Here is a 21,055-nt window from a genome sequence, read left to right on the forward strand (position 1 = left end):
ATACTATCATTATTTTTTTTTGAACAAATCCCCATTTTGCCTGTGTCAGAAAATTTTGTGTATTCATTGTTGAAGCTGTGAAAATCCATGATGTGTCGATTCATTAGGATTAAAGTCAGTTACTTCCTTCCTCCTTCTGCCTTTACATCCCAGCAAAAGGGGGGAAGAGACATGATGTGTCCATCTCATCTGTGCCCTGTGGATTGCCACCGCGTTCCCCACAAGGCTCTGGCAAGATGCGCACCCTCCTCCTGGCTGGTGAATGACTTCCAAATCTATGGCCTCTGCAGCCAGCACATAAGCCATGTGAATGTTTGGGGGTGCACTGCTCTGTCATTGCAGGGGCCCCATCCTCTCCATCTTAATTGGGCTAGCCGTACTTCCATGCTCTCCCCCTGGAAAGGCTGTACCGTAGGACACAGACCTCGCTGTGTGGTCAGAGCTGGAAAATGAGAACAAGTCTGGGATTACCCTGGGATCCGCACAGAGAACACTGAAAGACGCTGTCTGGTTCCATCCCCATACTCCAACTTGCTTCTTGGTCCAAGGCACAGCAGGGAAACATGGCCGCATGTTTCCACAGCCATGACATAGCCTCCCCTCTTGTCTCTGCCAGCGTTCCCTGTCCTTCACTGCTCCAACCTGGATTTCTGCTTTCAACAAAGAGGCAGATTCTCTATCTACCTATCATCTATCTCTCATCTCTCTCCGTCTATTGATCCATCTATTGATTCAGAAAACTCCTAATGGAGAAATTGGTTTCTTCATTAGATTTGATAGAAGTCAACCAGTATGGGTTGAGGAAAGATGTGGGATCTCTCTATCCAGATGGTTTATATCTCCTGTAATTCATAGACAGTTAGATTTTACATATCTTATTTTGGATTCTGCTTTGAACTTTAAGTCACCTCAGGTGTTTTCTTCATTTTTAAAAAAGATTTTATTTATTTATTTGACAGAGCTCACAAGTAGGCAGAGAGGGGGGCACACAGAGAGGGGGGGCAGGCTCCCTGCTGAGCAGAGAGCCCGATGCGAGGCTCGATCCCAGGACCCTGAGATCATGACCTGAGCCAAAGACAGAGGCTTTAACCCACTGAGCCACCAAGTGCCCCTTCAGTTTTTTTTTTTTTAAATCAGAAATAATTATGGTACCAATATTAAATTAATGCGCAGCTATTATTTAGGGAAACCAAATTTGGAAATAGTTCTTGTTAAAACGGAACCATATTTAGAAATAGTTCACTCACCTCAAAAGACTTTTCAGATCACGGTCATTAAAGTCAAGTAGATGGTGACAAATGAAATGTCTTTGGAAATCAGAAGTTTGACTGATGAGCTTTTCAGAAGAGCTAAGTATTGAAGAACTAAAACATTTATTTTCCCTGTTCTATTTAAAACACAGGATATGCTACTTTTACTGTGTAACTTAAATTTTGCAACTTAGGTATTTATTATCTATGTACAATATATCTTGATCTTACACAAATTCAGTTCTCTGTTATTTCTTACACTTTCAAACTACTAGCAATTGTCAAAGTTGTTCAACACAATTAATCTAAGATGTTCTAAATTTACCTGTCAATGAGAAGGTATTAATAACTTCTTTTTTCTGGAATTTTCTTCTAAAAGTTCTTTCCAAAAAATCAACTTAGATTAGGTTGGGACCTTGATAAATTTTAACTTTTTATTAACATTTGCATCTTGGATACTTAGAGTGAAGTAGCACATAGATGTTCAATAGAAATGTGTTAAAAGAATGATAAAATGTGTGAAATCTGAGATTTTCGTAAATAGAAGGAAGGGGAGATGGGTCCGAACACAGAAATAAGAACTGCTTTCAGAACAAAATTTTTGGATTTATTGCATTTATTCACTATGGCTCCAGAGGTTTAAACAAAAGCTAGTGAGCAGAAATTATGGACAGATATGTCTAACATGCATGCTTGTTTTAAATAACTGGCAAGACTGACAATGAAAATGAAAATTAGGTCTAGAATTTGATTTTTACACTTTTCACTTTCAAAGATAAGACCTGATAAGTACCTAAAATCAGTCCATAGAGTTCTAGCTGCCCTGGATAGTTGGTGAGAAGGGGCTTCCTGGATATATAAGCTTGGGGGCTTTTATATACTTTGTCTTCTCTTAAGTAAGCAGAATACATTTTCTCATACTTAATTTCAGTATCCTGAGAAGCCCCTTTAGAAAAGAAGCATGCTAACTTTTGTTGAATCCAGAATTTTTCAAGTTGGCTCCCCCTGATGTGATGATTTTTGAAGACAATGACCATCCCCAGAGTGTTATTTAGAAGTGTGGGAAATTCTGACATAATTTCACTTGGTTAGTATTCACTCTGAGATCACAGGCGAAATGATTTCCATAAGCAGGCAGGGACGGCATTAGTTTACTTTCCCGCACTCTCGCATCTGTTACTAACTGTATCCATGCACGTGAGTCACTGTGCATCTTTCCCCACAGACTCCCTGGCATTCTCATTTTTGTCAACATGAATTTGAGGGTCTGTCCAATAGAAAACATATGTAGAATTTCCTCCTGTAATACGCTTGTCTGATACTAAAACTACCACACTCAGCTCCATGCCAGACAAAGGCTTAAAGGAAGGAATCGCATGTGTTCGGACCTGTAGTGAGTCTGGCACATTTTGTTATGCACCTGTTGAATCGTTGTTTTGCAACATTTTGTTATTCCTACAACCTTAGAGCATCAGGTTTGCAGATGCGCCTCTGGAGCCAAAACCAGGTGCCATCCAACTTTAGGCTGGATGGATTGCTTTTTTCTAGAACAAATGATTCTTTTCCCCCTAAGGTGTTTTTCTGAAATAGCATATCACTCGCCTTGTGAATGTAATGTTTGTGGTAGTAACATAGAATTTTTATACTTGAATAAAAAGTATTTTATTTTTTAATCTTTTTTATGACATATAATGTATTATTTGTTTCAGGGGTACAGGTCTGTGAATCATCAGGCTTACACAATTCACGGCACTCACCATAACACATACCCTCCCCAATGTCCATCACCCAGCCACCCTCTTCCCCCCACGCCCCCCACAACATCAGTTTGTTTTGTGAGATTAAGAGTCTCTTACATTTTGTCTCCCTCCCCAGTCTCATCTTGCTTCATTTAACCCTTCTTTCCCCCACAAATCCCTACCTTACCTCTCAAATTCCTCATATAACTGAGATCATTATAACTTTCTTTCTCTGATTGACTTATTTTGCTTAGTGTAATACCCTCTAGTTCCATCCACGTCATCGCAAATGGCAATATTTCAATTTTTTATGACTGCATTGTATTCCATTATATATTTACACACACACACACACACACACACACACACACACACACACTCCTTCTTTACCATTCATCTGTTGATGGACATCTAGGCTCTATCCATACTTTGGCTATTGTGCACATTGCACCATAAACATTGGGATGCACATGCCCCTTTAGATCACTATGTTTGTATCTTTAAGGGAAATACCCAGTAGTGCAATTGCAGGGTCATAGGGTAGCTCTATTTTCAACTTTTTGAGGAACCTCCATGCTGTTTTCCAGAGTGGCTGCACCAGCTTGCATTCCCACCAACAGTGTAGGAGGGTTCCCCTTTCTCTGCATCCTCACCAGCATCTGTCATTTCCTGAACTGTTAATTTTAGCAATTCTGACTGGAGTGAGGTGGTATCTCATTGTGGTTTTGATTTGTATTTCCCTGATAATGAGTGATGTGGAGCACTTTTTAATGTGTCTGGTGTTGGCCATTTGGATGTCTTCTTTGCCGAAATGTCTGTTCATGTCCTCTGCCCATTTCTTGATTGGATTATTTGTTCTTTGGGTGTTGAGTTTGATATGTTCCTTATAGATTTTGGACACTAGTCCTTTATCTGATGTGTCATTTGCAAATATCTTCTCCCATTCTGTCTGTTGTCTTTTGGTTTAGTTGACTGTTTCCTTGGCTGTGCAAAAGCTTCTGATCTTTATGAAGTCCCAATAGTTCATTTTTGCCCTTGATTCCCTTGCCTTTGGCAATATTTCTAAGAAGAAGGTGCTGTGGCTGAGGTCAAAGAGGTTGCTGACTGTGTTCTCCTCAAGGATTTTGATGGATTCCTTTCTCACATGAGGTCTTTCATCCATTTGGAGTCTATTTCTGTGTGTGGTGTAAGGAAATGGTCCAGTTTCATTCTTCTGCATGTAGCTGTCCAATTTTCCCAGCACCATTTATTGAAGAGGCTGTCTTTTTTCCATTGGATATTCTTTCCTGCTTTGTCAAAGATTAAATGACCATAGAGTTGAGGGTATATTTCTAGTCTCTCTCTCTATTCTGTTCCATTGATCTATGTGTCTATTTTGTGCCAGTACCATGCTGTCTTGAAGATGACAGCTTTGTAATAGAACTTGAAGTCTGGAATTATGATACCACCAACTTTGGCTTTCTTTTTCAACATTCCTCTAGCTATTTGGGGTACTTTCTGTTTCCATATAAATTTTAGGGTTAAATAATCTATTTAAAGTTCCATTTCTTTGAAAAAAATCAATGGTATTTTGATAGGGATTGTATTAAATGTGTAGATTGCTCTAGGTAGCATAGTTTCACAGTATTTGTTCTTCCAATCCATAAGCATAAAACATTTTTCCATTTCTTTGTGGTTTCCTCAATTTCTTTCATGAGTACTTTATAGTTTTCTGAGTACAGATTCTTTGTCACTTTGGTTAGCTTTATTCCTAGGTATCTTAGGGTTTTGGGTGAAACTGCAAATGGGATCAACTCCTTAATTTTTCTTTTTCCTGTCTTGTTAGTGTATAGAAATGCAACTGACTTCTGTGCATTGATTATATATCCTGACACTTTACTGAATTCCTGTATGAGTTCTAGCAGTTTTGGAGTGGAATCTTTTGGGTTTTCCACATAAAGTGTCATATCATCTGCAAAGAGAGAGAGTTTGACTTCTTTGCTGATTCAGATGCCTTTTATTTCTTTCTGTTGTCTGATTGTTGAGGCTAGGACTTCCAGTACTATGCTGAATAGCAGTGGTGATATTGGACATCCCTGCCATGTTCCTGACCTTAGGGAAAAAACTCTCAGTTTTTCCCCATTGAGAATGATATTTGTTGTGGGTTTTTCATAGATGGCTTTGATGATATTGAGGTATGCACTCTCTTTCCCTACACTTAGAAGAGTTTTGATCAAGAAAGGATGCTATATTTTGTCAAATGCTTTTTCAGCATCTATTGAGAGTATCATATGGTTCTTATTCTTTCTTTTATTAAAGTATTATATCACATTGATTGATTTGCAGATGTTGAACCAACCTTGCAGCTCTGGAATAAATCCCACTTGGTCTTAGTGAATAATCCTTTAATGTACTGTTGAGTCCTATTGGCTAGTATTTTGGTAAGAATTTTTACATCTATGTTCATCAGGGAAATTGGTCTATAATTCTCCTTTTCGATTGGGTCTTTGTCTGGTTTTGGGTTCAAGGTCATGCTGGCCTTATAAAATGAGTTTGGAAGTTTTCCTTCCATTTCTATTTCTTCAAACAGTTTCAGGAGAATAGGTATTTATTTTTCTTTAAATGTTTTGTAGAATTCCCCTGGGAAGCCATCTGGCCCTGGGCTTTAGTTTGTTGGGAGATTTTTGATGACTGCTTCAATCTTCTTACAGGTTATGGGTCTGTTCATGTTTTCTGTTTTTCCTGGTTCAGTTTTGGTACTTTATGTGTCTCTAGGAATGCATCCATTTCTTCCAGATTGTCGAATTTGCTGGCATATAGTTGCTGATAATATGTTCTTTTTTTTTTTTAAAGATTTTATTTATTTATTTGACAGAGAGAGATCACAAGTAGGCAGAGAGGCAGGCAGAGAGAGAGAGAGGAGGAAGCAGGCTCCCTGCTGAGCAGAGAGCCCGATGCGGGACTCGATCCCGGACCCTGAGATCATGACCTGAGCCGAAGGCAGCGGCTTAACCCACTGAGCCACCCAGGGGCCCCTGATAATATGTTCTTATAATTGTTTGTATTTATTTGGTGTTGGTTGTGATCTCTCCTCTGTCATTCAGGATCTTCTTAACTTGGATCCTTTCTTCTTTCTTTTTGATAAGTCTGGCCTGGGTTTTATCAATCTTATTAAATCTTTCAAGGAACAAGTGCCTAGTTTCATTGATCTGTTCTACTGTTCTTTTGGTTTCTATTTCATTGATTTCTGTTCTAATCTTTATTATTATTTCTCTTCCCCTGCTGGGTTAAGTTTTATTTGCTGTTTTTTTCTCCAGCTCTTAGGTGTAGGGTTAGGTTGTGTATTTGAGACATTTCTTGTTTCTTGAGAAAGGCTTATATTGCTATATGCTTTCCCCTCCGGACTGCCTTTACTGCATCCCAAAGATTCTGAACAGTTGTGTTTTCCTTTTCATTTTTTCCATGAATTTTTAAAATTCTTCTTTAATTTCCTGGTTGACCCATTTATTCTTTAGTAGGATACTCTTTAGTTTCTGTGTATTTGAGTTCTTTCCAATTTTCCTCTTGTGATTGAGTTCTAGCTTCAGAGCATTGTGGTCTGAAAATATGCAGAGAATGATCCCAATCTTTTGTTACCAGTTAAGACCTGATTTGTGACCCAGGGTGTGATATCTTCTGGAGAATGTTCCATGTGCACTAGAGAAGAATGTGTATTCTGTTGTTTTGGGATAGAATGTTCTGAATATATCTGTGATGTCCATCTGGTCCAGTGTGTTATTTAAGACCTTTATTTCCTTGTTGATCTTTTGTTTGGATGATCTGTCCATTTCAGTGATGAGGGTGTTAATGTCCTCTACTATCATTGTATTATTGTCAATGTGTTTCTTAGATTTTGTTAATTGGTTTATATAATTGGCTGCTCCCATGTTAGGAGCATAAATATTTAAAATTGTTAGATCTTCTTGTTGGACAGACCCTTTAAGGATGATATAATGTCCTTCCTCATCTCTTATTATAGTCTTTGGCTTAAAATCTAATTGATCTGATGTAAGGATTGCCACCCCAGCTTTCTTTTAATGTCCATTATCATGGTAAATTGTTTTCCACCCCCTCACTTTAAATCTGGAGGTGTCTTTGAGTCTAAAATGAGTTTCTTGCAGACAGCACATTGATGGGTCTTATTTTTTTATTCATTCTAATACCCTGTGTGTTTTGGTTAGAACATTTAGCCCATTTACATTCAGGGTAACTATTGAAAGGTATAAATTTAGTGCCATTGTATTGCATATAAGGTGACTGTTATTGTATATTGTCTCTGTTCCTTTCTGGTCTACTACTTTTAGGCTCTCTCTTTGCTTAGAGGACCCCTTTCAATATTTCCTGTAGGGTTGGTTTGGTGTTTGCAAATTCTTTCAGTTTTTGTTTGTCCTGGAAACTTTTTATTTCTCTTTTTACTTTCAATGACAGCCTAGCTGGATAGAGTATTCTTGGCCGCATATTTTTCTCATTTAGTGCTCTGAATATATCATGCTGGTCCTTTCTGGCCTTACAGGTCTCTGTGGAAAAGTCTGCTGCCAATCTAATATTTCTACCATTGTATGTTACAGACTTCTTGTCCCGAGCTGCTTTCAGGATTTTCTCTTTGTCTCTGAAACTTGTAAGTTTTACTATCAGATGATGGGATGTGGACCTATTTTTATTGATTTTGAGGGGGGTTCTTTGCACTTCTTGGATTTTGATGCTTGTCCCCTTTCCCCACTTATGGAAGTTCTCTGCTATAATTTGGTCCAATGTACCTTCTGCCACTTTCTCTCTTTCTTCTTTTTCTGGGATCCCAATTATTCTAATATTGTTTCATCTTGTGGTATCAATTATCTCTCGAATTTTCCCCTCATGGTCCAGTAGTTGCTCATCTCTTTTGCTCAGCTTCTTTTTTCTCCATCATTTGGTCCTCTGTATCACTAATTCTCTTTTCTGCCTCATTTATCCTAGCAGTAAGAGCCTCCATTTCTGATTGCACCTCGTTAAATCTTTTTTATTTCAACTTGGTTAGATTTATGTTTTTTTATTTCTCTAGAAAGGGATTTTATTTCTACAGAATGGGATTCCCTAGTATCTTCTATGCTTTTTTCAAGCCCTGCTGGCACTTTGTGTCATTCTGAACTCTAGTTCTGACATCTCACTAATGTCCATATTCATTAGGTTCCTAGCAGTCAGTACTGAGGTAAGTTTTTCCACATTGTCATTTTATCCAGATAAGAACATATGAATGAGAGAATGAAATACTAAAAGGATGAAAACGACCCCAGAAAAATATACACTAACCAAATCAGAAGAGTCCTGAAACTGGGGGGAGAAGAAAGAAAAAAAAAAAAAAAGAAGATATGATTAGGCTGGTGAATAAGGAAGAGGCACATACTTGATTTTGGGTTTATTTTGGTGTGTTAGATGAAATTTCCTCCCAAAATTTTAAAGAAATAAAAACTTTATACACACACACACACAAGGGTAAAAATGATGAAGGGATGGAATATGACTGTAAAGATGAATATTAAAAATAGATATTAAGAAAGGAATTGTTAAGAAGTTGGGTGAAAAAAGAAAAAACAAAGGAGAAAATATGATCAGCCTGGAGACTAGAAGAAAGCCATATGCTAAATTTAGGGTATGTTTTGGTTTGTTAGAAGAAACTGTATGCCAAAATTTTAAAGGAAGAAAAACTGGTATGTATATAAACAACAACAACAACAACAACAACAACAACCAAAAAACTAAATACAATTAAGGGATAGAATATGACTTTAACAAAGGAAATTAAAAAAAAGATATTGATAAAAGAGATAAAATAGGTCAAATAGAAAAGAGGAAAAATTAGAAAAAAAGATAGAATAAGAAAACAATAAAATTTAAGAAAATTTAACTTTGCAAGACTAAAGGCTCATGGGAAAAAGCCATGAACTGTTCGCGTTGCTTTCCCCGCGGAGTTCCTCTGTTCTCCTTGATCCGCGAGCTCGGTCCGGCCGGACGGTCTGGCCGATGTCCTGCAGGAGGCGCTGTTGCCGGGATTCTCACGGGTCTTTGCCGGAGGCGGAACTGCGCCGCCCTTGCTGGGGGCGGGGCTACGTCACCTGCTCGGTTCGCGCTCGGGGCTTTTGTTCCCTGCGCGCTCTCCGTAGAGTCCGGAGGACGCGAACGAAGATGGCGGCCGCGCAGTCTCCCCCGGAGGAGCCGAGAGCTGGGGTCGCTCCTCAGTGCGGCCTCGGGGATGAGCCGTCAGTCCCTCCGGTCTCCCTGGTCTCCGGCCGCGCTCCCGGCTCCCCCGGCTGTGACCGAGCGTCTCTGTCTCTGGCGCGGCCCCGTGTGGAGTCAAACTGAGCAGATTCCTGCTCACACTCCTGTACCTCCCCCCAGAGGAGAAAGGCGAGGGTCTCCCCAGATCTGCCTCCTGTGGGGTCCCTGCTCGGTCCCAGCTCAGCCGGGCATGACGGTTTATGGCACCTCCTCAGCTCCGTGTCTGCCCCCGGCTTCCCCGCTCGCGGCCGCTCTGCTGCACTCAGGTACTCCCCGTGTGTCTGCGACCCCGCGGACCCGAGACCGCGCGGTCCCTGGGAGGGCTGGACCCCGCTTAGTCCCTGAAGTCCTGTCCTCCGTGGAGCCGACTGCTAGAAGCTCCGGTTCTGTGCTCCGCCGCCCCGCCGCTTGCCGGGAGCCGCCCCTCCCCCGCGGCCTCCCTTCCGGGGTCCGGACTCCGGCCTCCGCCTCCAGAAAGCGGTGGATGTTCTGTTCCCGGAGTCGCTGCTCGTCTCCTGCTCCGTCTCCTGCAGGGGCTTGCGGGCGTCCGGACGGCGTGACGACCGAGTAGTGATCTGGGATCAGGGGAAGTTCAGGTCTCCTGTTCCCAACATAGAGATTTGTTTCTACGGAGACATTTTCTCCCTCCTGCCCTTCGTTGGGAGAATTTTATTCTATTTCGTTGTAATAAAACACTTCTCATGAGGTCTACCCCTGAGTCATCTGTAAGTCCACATTACTGTTGACTCGGAGGCTCCATGTTGTGTAGCTGGTCTCCAGGGCTTGTTCATCTTAGTAAAATGAAACTTTCTGACAGGTGGTTAGTAACACCCCATGCCTGCTCCCCCCAGGCTCCTAGTAACTCTCCTCCAGCCCTTGACTTTATGAGTTGACTATTTTAGGCCCTTCACGTAAGTGGGGCCCTGCAGCGCTTGACTTTGTGTCCTGAGACATTTTCCTAACCTGGACTTTCTCAATCCCTGTTTTTGTAGACATTTATTCACACAGAAGGACGGCAACATTGTTTTATTGTCAGGGTTTGCAACTGTTTCTCTACACCCATGAAGTCCGGTCACTGTTGTTATTTCGTCTATTTTGCAGATAAGGAATGAAGGTTCATACATTTACTTAGCTCTGAAGTTGGCACAACAGAAATTGGAACCCAGGTCTTCCGACTCTATCCCATGCTAAACTATGTGGTTATACCTAAGAATAATCTCTAATGCATTGCTTGAAGTGTGATATTGATTGGATAGCGTAAGACACTCACAGCACTATGCTGATTTTTCTTTTTTTAAGAAGGCTTCCAAGAATAATTTGGGTTGTTTTGTTTTGTTTAATTGCTTAGGGTTGGTGCAAATGTACAGTTCTCCTGTGAGGACAATTATGTGCTCCAGGGATCCAAGAGCATAACCTGTCAGAGAGTCACAGAGACGCTGGCTGCGTGGAGCGACCATCGGCCCATTTGCCGCGGTAAGGTGCACGCACTGCTGTCCTCGCCCTGCTTCTGTCTTCCACCACAGTTGGCACATTTTGTGAATGCACGGGGAGACTGAAGGGCAGAGCAGCCTCGTTTATGTGTCATACAGACAAAGCCGAACAAAGCAGAAAATGATGCATGTTTTCCTAGTGGTGAAGGTAGAGAAGATATATTTCTTTGAAATTGGTTAGCCAGCAAGCATGTCCAAGGATATTAGTGGTTTTGAAATTTCTGAAACTATGGGAGCGAATCTAATCATTGAGATGCCTGCACACAGACTTACTCAGTAGAACTTGGTACTCTCCTATATATATACAGAGCGTTTGCATATTATGGAAATAGGTTATGTAACCAGATCCTTTGGCAAGTTTTATGCACGCCCCTGCAGATCTAAAAATGCTCACCTTTCAAGGGCAGTGAGGTTAATTCTTGGGTTTTGATGATACCAGTGATAAAGGGAGTTGTCATCACTATCCTGAATTAATATTTCACTGATAAGTTATCTTAAACTCATCTCTGACATAGCAGAGCCGAAGATGCTTCATCATCATCCTCACAGATGCCGAACTTTGACTGGTCACTTCCAGGAAGTATCGGAATGGTCCTACCAGAATTATACAAACCACAGTCAAACCAGCAGAAAACCGTTTTGGCTGTTTTAATATTGAAAATCACTAAAAATCCAAAGAAAAACAAAGGTTTGATTTTGGTTTTGGTTTTTACATTTTGGCCATAAGATAATTTGTGTAAAGTGTTACTTTTAAAGGAGGGTGTGGGGAAGCATGAAGTCAACCAAGGAATAAGAAGCAAAGTTTCATATATAAGCATATCTTATGCCTCCTTATAGCCTTTTTAAAGTGAAAAGATTCCATTTTATAAATTTTAAAATATCAGATGCATCCTATGAAATCAAATACAGTGCTAGCTTTATCTTAGATAGACTATGTTGCAGGATTTGCTCTCTTGTTCCCCTTACCTATAACCACTTGAGGGTTTATAGCCTGTGGGAAATGCACCTTCTGACCTCCTCATGCACCCTGAGGACAGACTGTTGTCTGTGTTCTGGCTGAAGGAGGCTCTTTCCTATGCTGCTTGGAGATGCACCATCCTCTGGTTAAGGAAACATGAATTCTGTGTCCTTCTGCTCTTTGTCATTAGACTACTTTGTCTAATCCTAAAGTGGCAGTGCTTGGCTTCCAGAGGAACTACAGCAAAAATCATGTTCCTACCAAGTGATGGTAATGTGTAATGCTCCCAGAAATAAATGAGGGCTAATTCACTGGTATTATTTTTTTCTCCCTCAAGGGGAAAAATGTTTTTATTCTTTAATGTTTTCCTTACTCTTCTATACCAGAATCATATGTCATTATTTTAAAAACCCAAACTATACAAAGCTAGGAAATGTGCATTCATTTTAAATTGATGTTTTGGAGTCGCATAAAGGAAATAGGTGTGTAGGCTATTATTGGATTCTTATCTTATTTCTTAATTTATAACTTTTTTTTTTAATTCCCTGAATTTCATCATCTCATATGAAGCTCAAAACACTCTGTTAGGATCTTGGTCCCCACTTACAACCTGACGTGATATCAAACACCAAACACCCAGAGGCTCTCACCTCTTAGAAGACGGGGCCCCCACCCAGGCTGCAGGGGGTGGAGGTGGGGGGCGGGGGGCATCCTTCTTCATTCTCTACCTCCAACACGTCACTCTGAGATAATTGTACACGAAGCTTTTAGCTTCCTGTTCTCACAGATTCTCATGTCCTACCAACGATGTTTTAGAAGAGAAAGGCTCTCCCGCCGCATCTTCGTTGTGTGACTCGCTGGGCTTGTTTTCTGTGAGAGACCCGCCGCTCTCAGACGCCCAGCTCCCTCACCCAGAAGCACACAGCATTCACCTCCAGCATCCCCTCTTTCTCCTCCCAGCTGGTGACCCCGTGGTCTTGCCTGAACTAGATACACCTTCAGTTCTATGGAGTAATCCGGTGGTCCTTGTTCCATTTAGTTCTGGTCCAGTTACTTTCTAGCTTTCTGGAGGGATGAGCTCTGGTAGCTGCAAGTAAGCCTCAAGAAGACCTTTCCATGAAGGTGTATATATCCAATCCCTATACCTTAACCTAGATTGTGTCTAGGGAACAATAACAAACAGTATTTTTTTAAACTGAACTTTTTAAGGAAATTATATTTTAGTATATTTGGAGTAGTAAAACATTAAACAACCAAAATATTTAAATTGAAAGGCGTGAAGCCTTCTAAGAAGGAGAATTTGAGATACACTACCTAGAATTAGGTGATGAAGTCTAGGTGACAAAAATCCAAAACCACAAGGAGCTTCCACCAAATGGAAATCGTTTCTCTCTCATAAGGAAGGTAGGAGTCAGGCAGTTCAGGACTAGAATGGCAACTCGTTCTTAGGGATGAAAATTTCCTGAACACCCACCTTGTCAGCGTGTGGTCAGGCCCTCCTGCTCATGGTCCAATATGCTGTCCAAATCCCAGGTAACAGGACACAGGGGGTTAGAGGAAGCAGGGAGAGGCCCAGCAAGAAATATCAGAGGTATTTCTGCTCAGTCCTGCTGGCCAAGTATTCCGACCTTGTTGTGGGGCTTTGGAATATAATTTTGAGTCTGGGAAGTCAAATATAGAGCAGGCAAGTGTGTTTCCATGGAAGAGAGGGGATGTAGACATTAAGTGAAACAGCAGTTGTTGCCAAGGGGGCGTACTTCCTAAGAAGGAGGTGGGATGAATCACCGGACAGACGTCATGACGACGGTTCTGGTTCTCTTTCTGTTTTACTGGGTAAGGGTTGTTGCTGTTTCTTCCCTAAATCACCTGCACTTTCTGTGAATGAGAGGGCACCCGTGGTCACTCAGCGTTCTTTCACACGCGTTGGCATTTTTGTATCAGTGCTGAGTTTAAGCAATATGGATTAAAAAGTCTGGAACGTTGTCAGCAGGACTACCCCAGTTTCTGGACTGGAGAGGCTTATCTGGGAGCATCATGGTTAAGTAGGAAACCTGCGCATTCCCCTTCTCCACCCTGCACTCCCCTTCTAGCCACATGGTTCTCCAACAAGAGGTCAGCCTTCTTGTTCAAGCCAGCAGGAACACACACCCGCCTAGTCTGGAAAGCAGAGTCTCCTACAACATCAGGTAATCACCGTGTAACATGACAGGATCAAGTACTCCTGCGCAGAATGGCCAAAGGCATTAGGGCATCAAGTACTCCTGCGCAGAATGACCAAAGGCATTAGGGCATCCGTGGACTGGTCCTTGAGAGGATTGTTTTGAGGAAACTCTAGATTCGTGCTCTCCTCTAAAAATAAAATACAAGCCATATATGTAATTAAAGCTAGCTTTAAAAAGTCTACTAGCAGATTAAAAGCCAGTAAAAAGCGAATGTGAAACAGGTGAAATTAATTTTCATGACGTATTTTATTTCATACACTATCCCACAGATATTATCCTTTTAATATATCATCAATATAAAGATTATATTATAAGAAAATTATTTTCTTATATATTATAAGAAAAAAAGTTCTTAACCTTCTTTCTTTTATTTTCGTGCTATGACTTGGTGCATTTTAAACTTAGAGCACATCTTGGCTCAGACTAGCCATGTCTCCCGTGTTTAATACTCACTCTGGCCAGTGCCCACTATGGACATTACAACCCTAGATTCTTAGCTTGGCCTGTGGGAAAGCAGTAACACCTTTATGGATATGAAGAGAAGAAATAAGGGCAGTGAGCCATGGTGTGTTGCTGGATGGCGTGCCTCACTGGAGAGTGTACTTTCTTCTATTAAAATTAGTAAGTTTTTCATGTGGGTAGTATTTAGAAACTCTGAGTGCGTCATTGTTCCCTTCATTAAATCGTGCATTTACTTACTGCTAATGATGGGCGGGCTTATCAGTCATAGGAGAGTGGGGAGGAAAACCGTTTTTAAGTGGAAATTTAAAAAATAATTAGGGGAGATTTTATAACTATTTCTGTGTAAAGGTAGCTTGTGATATCTAAAATGTAGGGGGAGATGGCTGCCATGAAATGTAGTGATTTTTCAAATACCACCCAAAAGAGGCTGTAGGAAATGTTTCTTAGCTATCTATAGGTCCCAAACAACAAGTGGGATTCTCTGAGTTCATTTTCCAGTCTTTGCTCTCACCGTAATAAATAGTAAGTAAGAAGAAAAACTCATGGTTTGGGTTTTCTTGGTTTGTTCTGAGCCTTTAAAGAAGCCTTTAAGGAGGGCACATGATGTGATGAGCACTGGGTGTTATATAGAACTGATGAGTCTTTGAACATTATATCAAAAGCCAATGATGCTCTATACCTTGGCTGATTGAATTTAAATAAATTAAAAAATAAAAGAGCCCTCATATTGATCATCTCAGCCAGCATGTTCTAAATTCAACCGTCTCTCAAAGGCAATAAAATGCCCCTGGTCTGAGCTTTGCACCCTTCTGAGATTTCGGATGGATGAATTAAGGACTGGTTCTCAAGGTTCCCATCTTCCTGAAGGGTCTCTAACTCTTTAGTAATTACTGTGACTTCTCTAGAGAAGGAATATCTGATGGGAGCATTTGACAAATTGTCATGAGTCAGAAGTGATCTTTCACATCTGGACACTGGTGTCCTGAGCCAATGCTTACTTTAGCTAATTAGCCTTGAGGATGGGGGGGGGTGGATTACCTTTTCCTCCTGTTACCAAATAGATGAATGGTTGTCATAGCTTGATAATTATACAAGAGATTTTGTTTGAGATTGTGCTTACTTCATTTAGAGATATGAAAACTGTTATGGTTTTTCACAGGATAAAGTACTGTGCACTGTGTAAACGTACATAAAATATCTTTGCCAGTAGACTTTTAAAATAAGTAAACAGACAAAGGAAGAGGACATAGTTTTATTATATTTTTTTAAGTAAAGTGTTTCAGCTTGGCATTTCATTCCATCAGTATTTACAGGGGTTTAGTGAGAGAACTTCCTTTAAGACTCATGCACTCTGATCTGTGGAATTAGTATTTTTAGTTGCTCACGGAGTTGGAAGAGCACTTAAGAAAAGCGAAGTATCATTTGCAGTTGTAACTGTGGTTACATGGAAGGCAATTAGAGCCACAGGGGGTCACAGAAGAAAGCTGTTGCTTTGGGACTCTGGGTTAGGCCAGCTAAGAGTGACCTTCCGCTTACTAAGTTGTCATTTACCAAGAACTTCTGTAGTTTATTGTTTCCTACCCATATTCTCCATCCACACAGAAATGACTTGTAAATAATAGTCAAAAGGCCACTTATAACTGAATGAGCACTCTTCGTTATGTCATATTTAATTTTCAGATGATATTTTGTATACTGATTATTTTACCAGATAGCTGTGACCTGAGAGATTTAAAGAGACATGCAGACTTCTAACTTTTATTATAATCCCAGAGTACGGGGGAAAATTTCTCTTGTTGCTTCTAGACTCCCCAAGGTTTTATGCTTTTCAGTTAAAGTCCACTTGGGTAAAAAATATATTTTTATTAGGTTATTGGAAACAATAAAGCTGCATATTTTTATAGTCCTCTCAAATTGTGTTGACATAAAATGACTTGAACACTAATATTAATTGGTGCTGATTACATTCCTAGAACATAATCGGGAAGTTTCTGACTTAGCCTCCTCTCATGAGTTGTCCTTTTACCTGGACACTTTCCCCAGGTGTCCACATGGCTGGCTGTCTCTTGCACCTTTTTTTGAAATCATCTCTTCCAAAATCCTTCTGTGGCCACCATCTTCCCGAGTAAGCCCTTTCCAGATACTCCTCCAACCCTTACTCAGACCTTCCTAGAAAGCTGCTATGTCCATGTTAGATTAGATGGCGTTTCCCTGATGCCGAGTGGCGTATGTCTATGCCTTGAATTGTCCAAGGGAGGCAAGGGTCTTGGTTCCGTTCTTTCTCTGCTATATTGCCCATGCCTGATACCGTGCCATTCTCACAATAAGCAGGTCACACGTATTTCTGCAGTGCAGAGCCTGTGATGTACTGGGCCGCGTGCTGAGTGCCTGCCTTGATCTCCTTCCTTCAGTCCCGACAGCACTCACAGATGGAGCTACTTTGATTATACCCATTGAATAGACTGAGGGGTGTAATATGAAATAAATTAAGATTAGATGTCTAAGGACTGCATAAATCGGGCTTGGAACTAAGCTGTGATGAGGAAAAGCAACTCCTAACCTCTCAGACATGGGTTCTTTGCTGTGGTTGACAATCTGGAAGTTACCATAAAAGCCGTTGTTGGAAACAGTGCTTTCTCCTAAAAACATACAGGAAACAGAGTATCAGATATAATATTAATGTGCTTGAAACATTCTTCAGATGTGAGTCTAGGTAACCTCTTAATTTAAATTTAGTCAATTAGAATATTCCCCTCCAATTAACTTGATTAATTAAATGGTTACTATAGAACAGTACCGATTCCTGGAACTGAATTTACATAAGTAGACAAATTATTACTTCATATTACATAAGATAAATTATGTGAAACAAATATGGTTTTTACTTAATAAATATTCAGTGGTAAATAGAAAAATGGCATATATTTACATTCAAAATCAGCCTTTTTCTCCCGGTCCACTTTCTCTCTTAATGTATTTTCCACTTTCATTTTGTGAATTCTCATTTAATTTTAAAACCATAAGACATATAAGTAAACTTTGAGCTTCCAAGTTTAGAACACAGCCTCTGAGTAATACTAGCTCTGCATTAGGTCACAGCAATTACCCAAGGCCATTTAAAAGCATTATTAAGCATTTAAGTGTGTATTACTTTATATTAGATATTGTATTTCCAGGAAATCTTGATAAGGGAGAGACTTAGCAGGAGTAGAAAGTGGAATTCAACTATAATATGTATAAACATAAACATTTACATTTCAACTAAGGGAATATTTTTAAATCTTTCTATAAAATCTTGTTTGATATTACAGTATTATCATTACTTAAGTATGTTGGCCAATGAAGTACTTTGGGGACCACTGAATGCTTGTTTAGTACAGAAGCCAGTGCTGGGGAGGAAGGCCCCCCTCCTCCAAGGACACTGTGCAATTGCTCTGCCGTCATCCCGACAGCTTTGCTAAGCTAACGGGTTTGTACTTGTCTGAAAAGCTATGGGATCCATGCCCAGCGTGCGCTGAGGAGTCAGCGAAGAGTCCAGGAGTGGAAGGACACAGGCCAGGTGACACACCTGCAGAGTTCTAGCCATCCGAATCAGATAATGGCATGGCTTTTTGAATGTCCACAGCACTGGTCGAGTTCCTCGTCAAGGACAGCAGGAAAACCACTGGCAAAGCAGCACAGATGAGGCTTGTGGATAAACTGTGGCTTGCGGATAAACTGGAACCAGTCGTCCTCCTACAGACGGTTCTGCATGCTGGGCTGATCACTCAGCTCCCTTCTTCCTTCCTGCCCTGCAGGCTGGCCCCTCGTCATCTCACAGAACATGACCTTGGGGAGAGGTCAGGGTGCAGAAACACACACACGGAACATCCCGTAGCTCTGTAGGGTGTGCTGCTTGCCCGTGGGACACGTGCCAGTGGAGCACTCAGTCCTCCTTCCCCTGTCCCTTCAGCTGTGCTCTTCTCTGGCTCTCCTTATTCTGCACCAAGATTAGGTTTTAAAGATGTATGATAGACAGAGGATCTGAAGGACCTTAGCCTTCCAATGCTTGACGCTGATGAGGAAGACATTTGGGGTGTGACACAGCAAACGGTGTGGCTTACTTGGCCCTAACATTCAGGGAGCTGGCTGTTTCTCGTATAACCTGCCACAGAACCACAGGATAGGAAGAGAACCCCGGGGAACAGACAACCACAGGAGATGCAAAAGATAATGCCCAGTCTGCATGGCAGCCACTGTGTGGCCCTGGGTAACAATCCATGGAGTCGTGATTCAAAATGCATCATTCTTATTCAGTAAGGATCTGCACAAGGATGGTTGGACCATGAGTGGGTGCCAGTGGAAAGTCTGAAGGTTATCTGTGATTGGCAGGAGGGCCGTGATAGGGAAAGTAGCACCGAATGAGTCATTAGTAATTGGTGTGATGATGGCAGTGTCATCATTTGGGGAAGAAGCAGATGATGGGGATGGAGAAGACTTAGAAAGGTAAAGTCTGTGATACTAGCTAAAGTTCTAACAGAGGATCTAATCCTCAAACAGAGGATTAGAATTAAATAACTATAGTTAGATCATATTATTTAGAGTCATTATACTATTTAAAAATGACAACAAGTATTTATGGGGAAAATGATCAAATGCAAGGAATTGTTCTAATTATCAAGACAGAATACACCACGTATCTCATTTTTGCTGATTATTTTGATGGCTTGATTAAAAGTACGGGTTAAAAAATACTTAAATTTAATAGATTAGAAAATGCATTGAAAAATGGAGATACATTTCTAAGACAAAAAAGAAAAAGAAAAATTACTTTATGAATTAATCTGACAATTTCTGGTGAAAAATGTCTCTGAGGCAACTGGATTCATCCCTCGCTCTATGTGAAACACAGTTCTCAGTATGCATGAAACTCTGGGAAACGTGCTGCTTTCCTATAAATATTTTACTAATGGATATCTCACTGAAATATATGATCACTAAAAATCATATTTCCCCAAGCAATAGTAAGATGAATTTCACGGAAAGCTGGTAGGCAATTTGAATAAGTCAAGTTAAGGGTCAGGCTTCAAAGAAGACAAGTGGGACGCAAGGCCATTGAAGGAATGTCAGATTTGGTGAACTTTCTAGCAGAATGACAGCTGGGGCTAATGGCTGGATGGGCACAAGTTGTTCGTGGGAATATAACAAATTAGCTCCCCACGTACTCACTCACTCACTCTTTGGGAGTGTTGTTTTGAAGTCTGAAATCCTTACAATGGCACCTAGATACTATTAATTCAAAATTAAGTGAAAAAATCAAGTAACAGAACATTATTCTTTCATCAGCCTTTTGGTGTGAAACTGAGCCAGGAATGAGCATGTTAGAGAAAGATATCGCAACTCCACACTTACTGACGACAGCTTTTCTTCTGAGGTTCCTCATGAGTGCTGTTGTTAAGGTGCTTTAGGAAGCTTTCCCGTCTGAAGCTCACGATCTTTTCTGAAAACATGTGCCTAAAACTAGAGCCCTTCAGTGCCGAGGTGGAATCATATGAGGGCAGTGAGCTCTCCGTTGGAGGACCTTTTGAGCCAGGACACACCAGAATTTGAAAACCAGACCATCTTTCATACATCTTCATCAAAGAAATCTTATCCATTTGCATAGTAAATGCCAGCATTTTAGATGTTGATTACCCCATGTTTCTGTTATTCATTGTATAGCAGATTAATTTTTAGCTAATTATTTTCAAAGTATTGAACCACTGAAAATTTGTCTACTCTCACGTTTTTATGTCTGCAATTACAGACAGCGGACATGGTGCTGAGGATAAGGGAAAGATGTTTTCTCAAGGTCAAGAAAGTCACAACCCTGTAGGAAAGATAGCTCTGTAAGTTAATCATTACAATAAAGAACTATCATCAGGAATAGGTATGATTTGTCTCACTATTATGTTGATATGTAGAACAAGAAGTGTATATTTCTGGGGGCAATTAGGAGAAGCTCAAATAAATGGTTTCTCCTGACCCTTCAGCAATAAGATGGCCCTTGGAAGTCAGAATCCTGTCTCTCAATTTTGTGACTGAATCTCCCAGAGCAATCCTTGACCTGGAGTGGTGCTCAGCCAAGAAAAAGAACACAGGCAAGATGGGTCCTGACTGGGATTCATCTTTTGTTGGGTGACAGTTTAATCAGTTTGTGTAATATGAAGTCTGAGAAAAATGAACTCGAGCTTCCCTTACATTAGTTCTTTCTTGTGAAATTAGTTTCTCCTGCTCTTTTCTCAAACCCACTTCAAATTATTAATGTGAAGGCTGGGTTGCATTGCAAGCCGACACTTGATTTCTAAAAATTATCTATTGATTTGGAAAAAAAAAACCAAAACCAAAACCAAAAACAAACCTTTCTTAAAATGGAGGTCAGTTGAACTCCTTGTTTTATAGTGGAAAACAGTCATATTTGTGGGTTATGTCATTTCTACAGTTTGCTTGGTCTCTCCATTTAAGGTCCCTTGTTCCCCCTTTTCTCCTTTCGGAGTCCTTACGTCTGTTTTCTTTCTCTAAGTTGTCGACTCTCTTTGAAGTTCCTGTTTGCACTGTGCTGGAAAGGAATTTGCATAGTTGATTGCAGAATAGAATCTAAAGCTTGAAAGAGACTTTGGAGATGATCTGTCCCACCACCCTCATT

General features: G+C 40.6%; 1 protein-coding gene across 2 annotated transcripts in view; it reads left to right on the plus strand.

Annotated features, from left to right (window-relative positions):
* Nucleotides 1-21,055, plus strand: part of CSMD1 (CUB and Sushi multiple domains 1) — a 1,941,062-nt gene that overhangs the window by 1,377,603 nt on the left and 542,404 nt on the right. For both annotated transcript variants that reach the window (XM_032328946.1, XM_032328947.1), the window contains one exon: nt 10,608-10,732. In XM_032328946.1, the coding sequence (XP_032184837.1) occupies nt 10,608-10,732 (125 nt within the window). The remainder of the gene's footprint in view (nt 1-10,607; nt 10,733-21,055) is intronic.

The sequence above is a fragment of the Mustela erminea genome, chromosome 21 (assembly GCF_009829155.1).
Source record: "Mustela erminea isolate mMusErm1 chromosome 21, mMusErm1.Pri, whole genome shotgun sequence".
NCBI classification, from domain to species: Eukaryota; Metazoa; Chordata; class Mammalia; order Carnivora; family Mustelidae; genus Mustela; species Mustela erminea.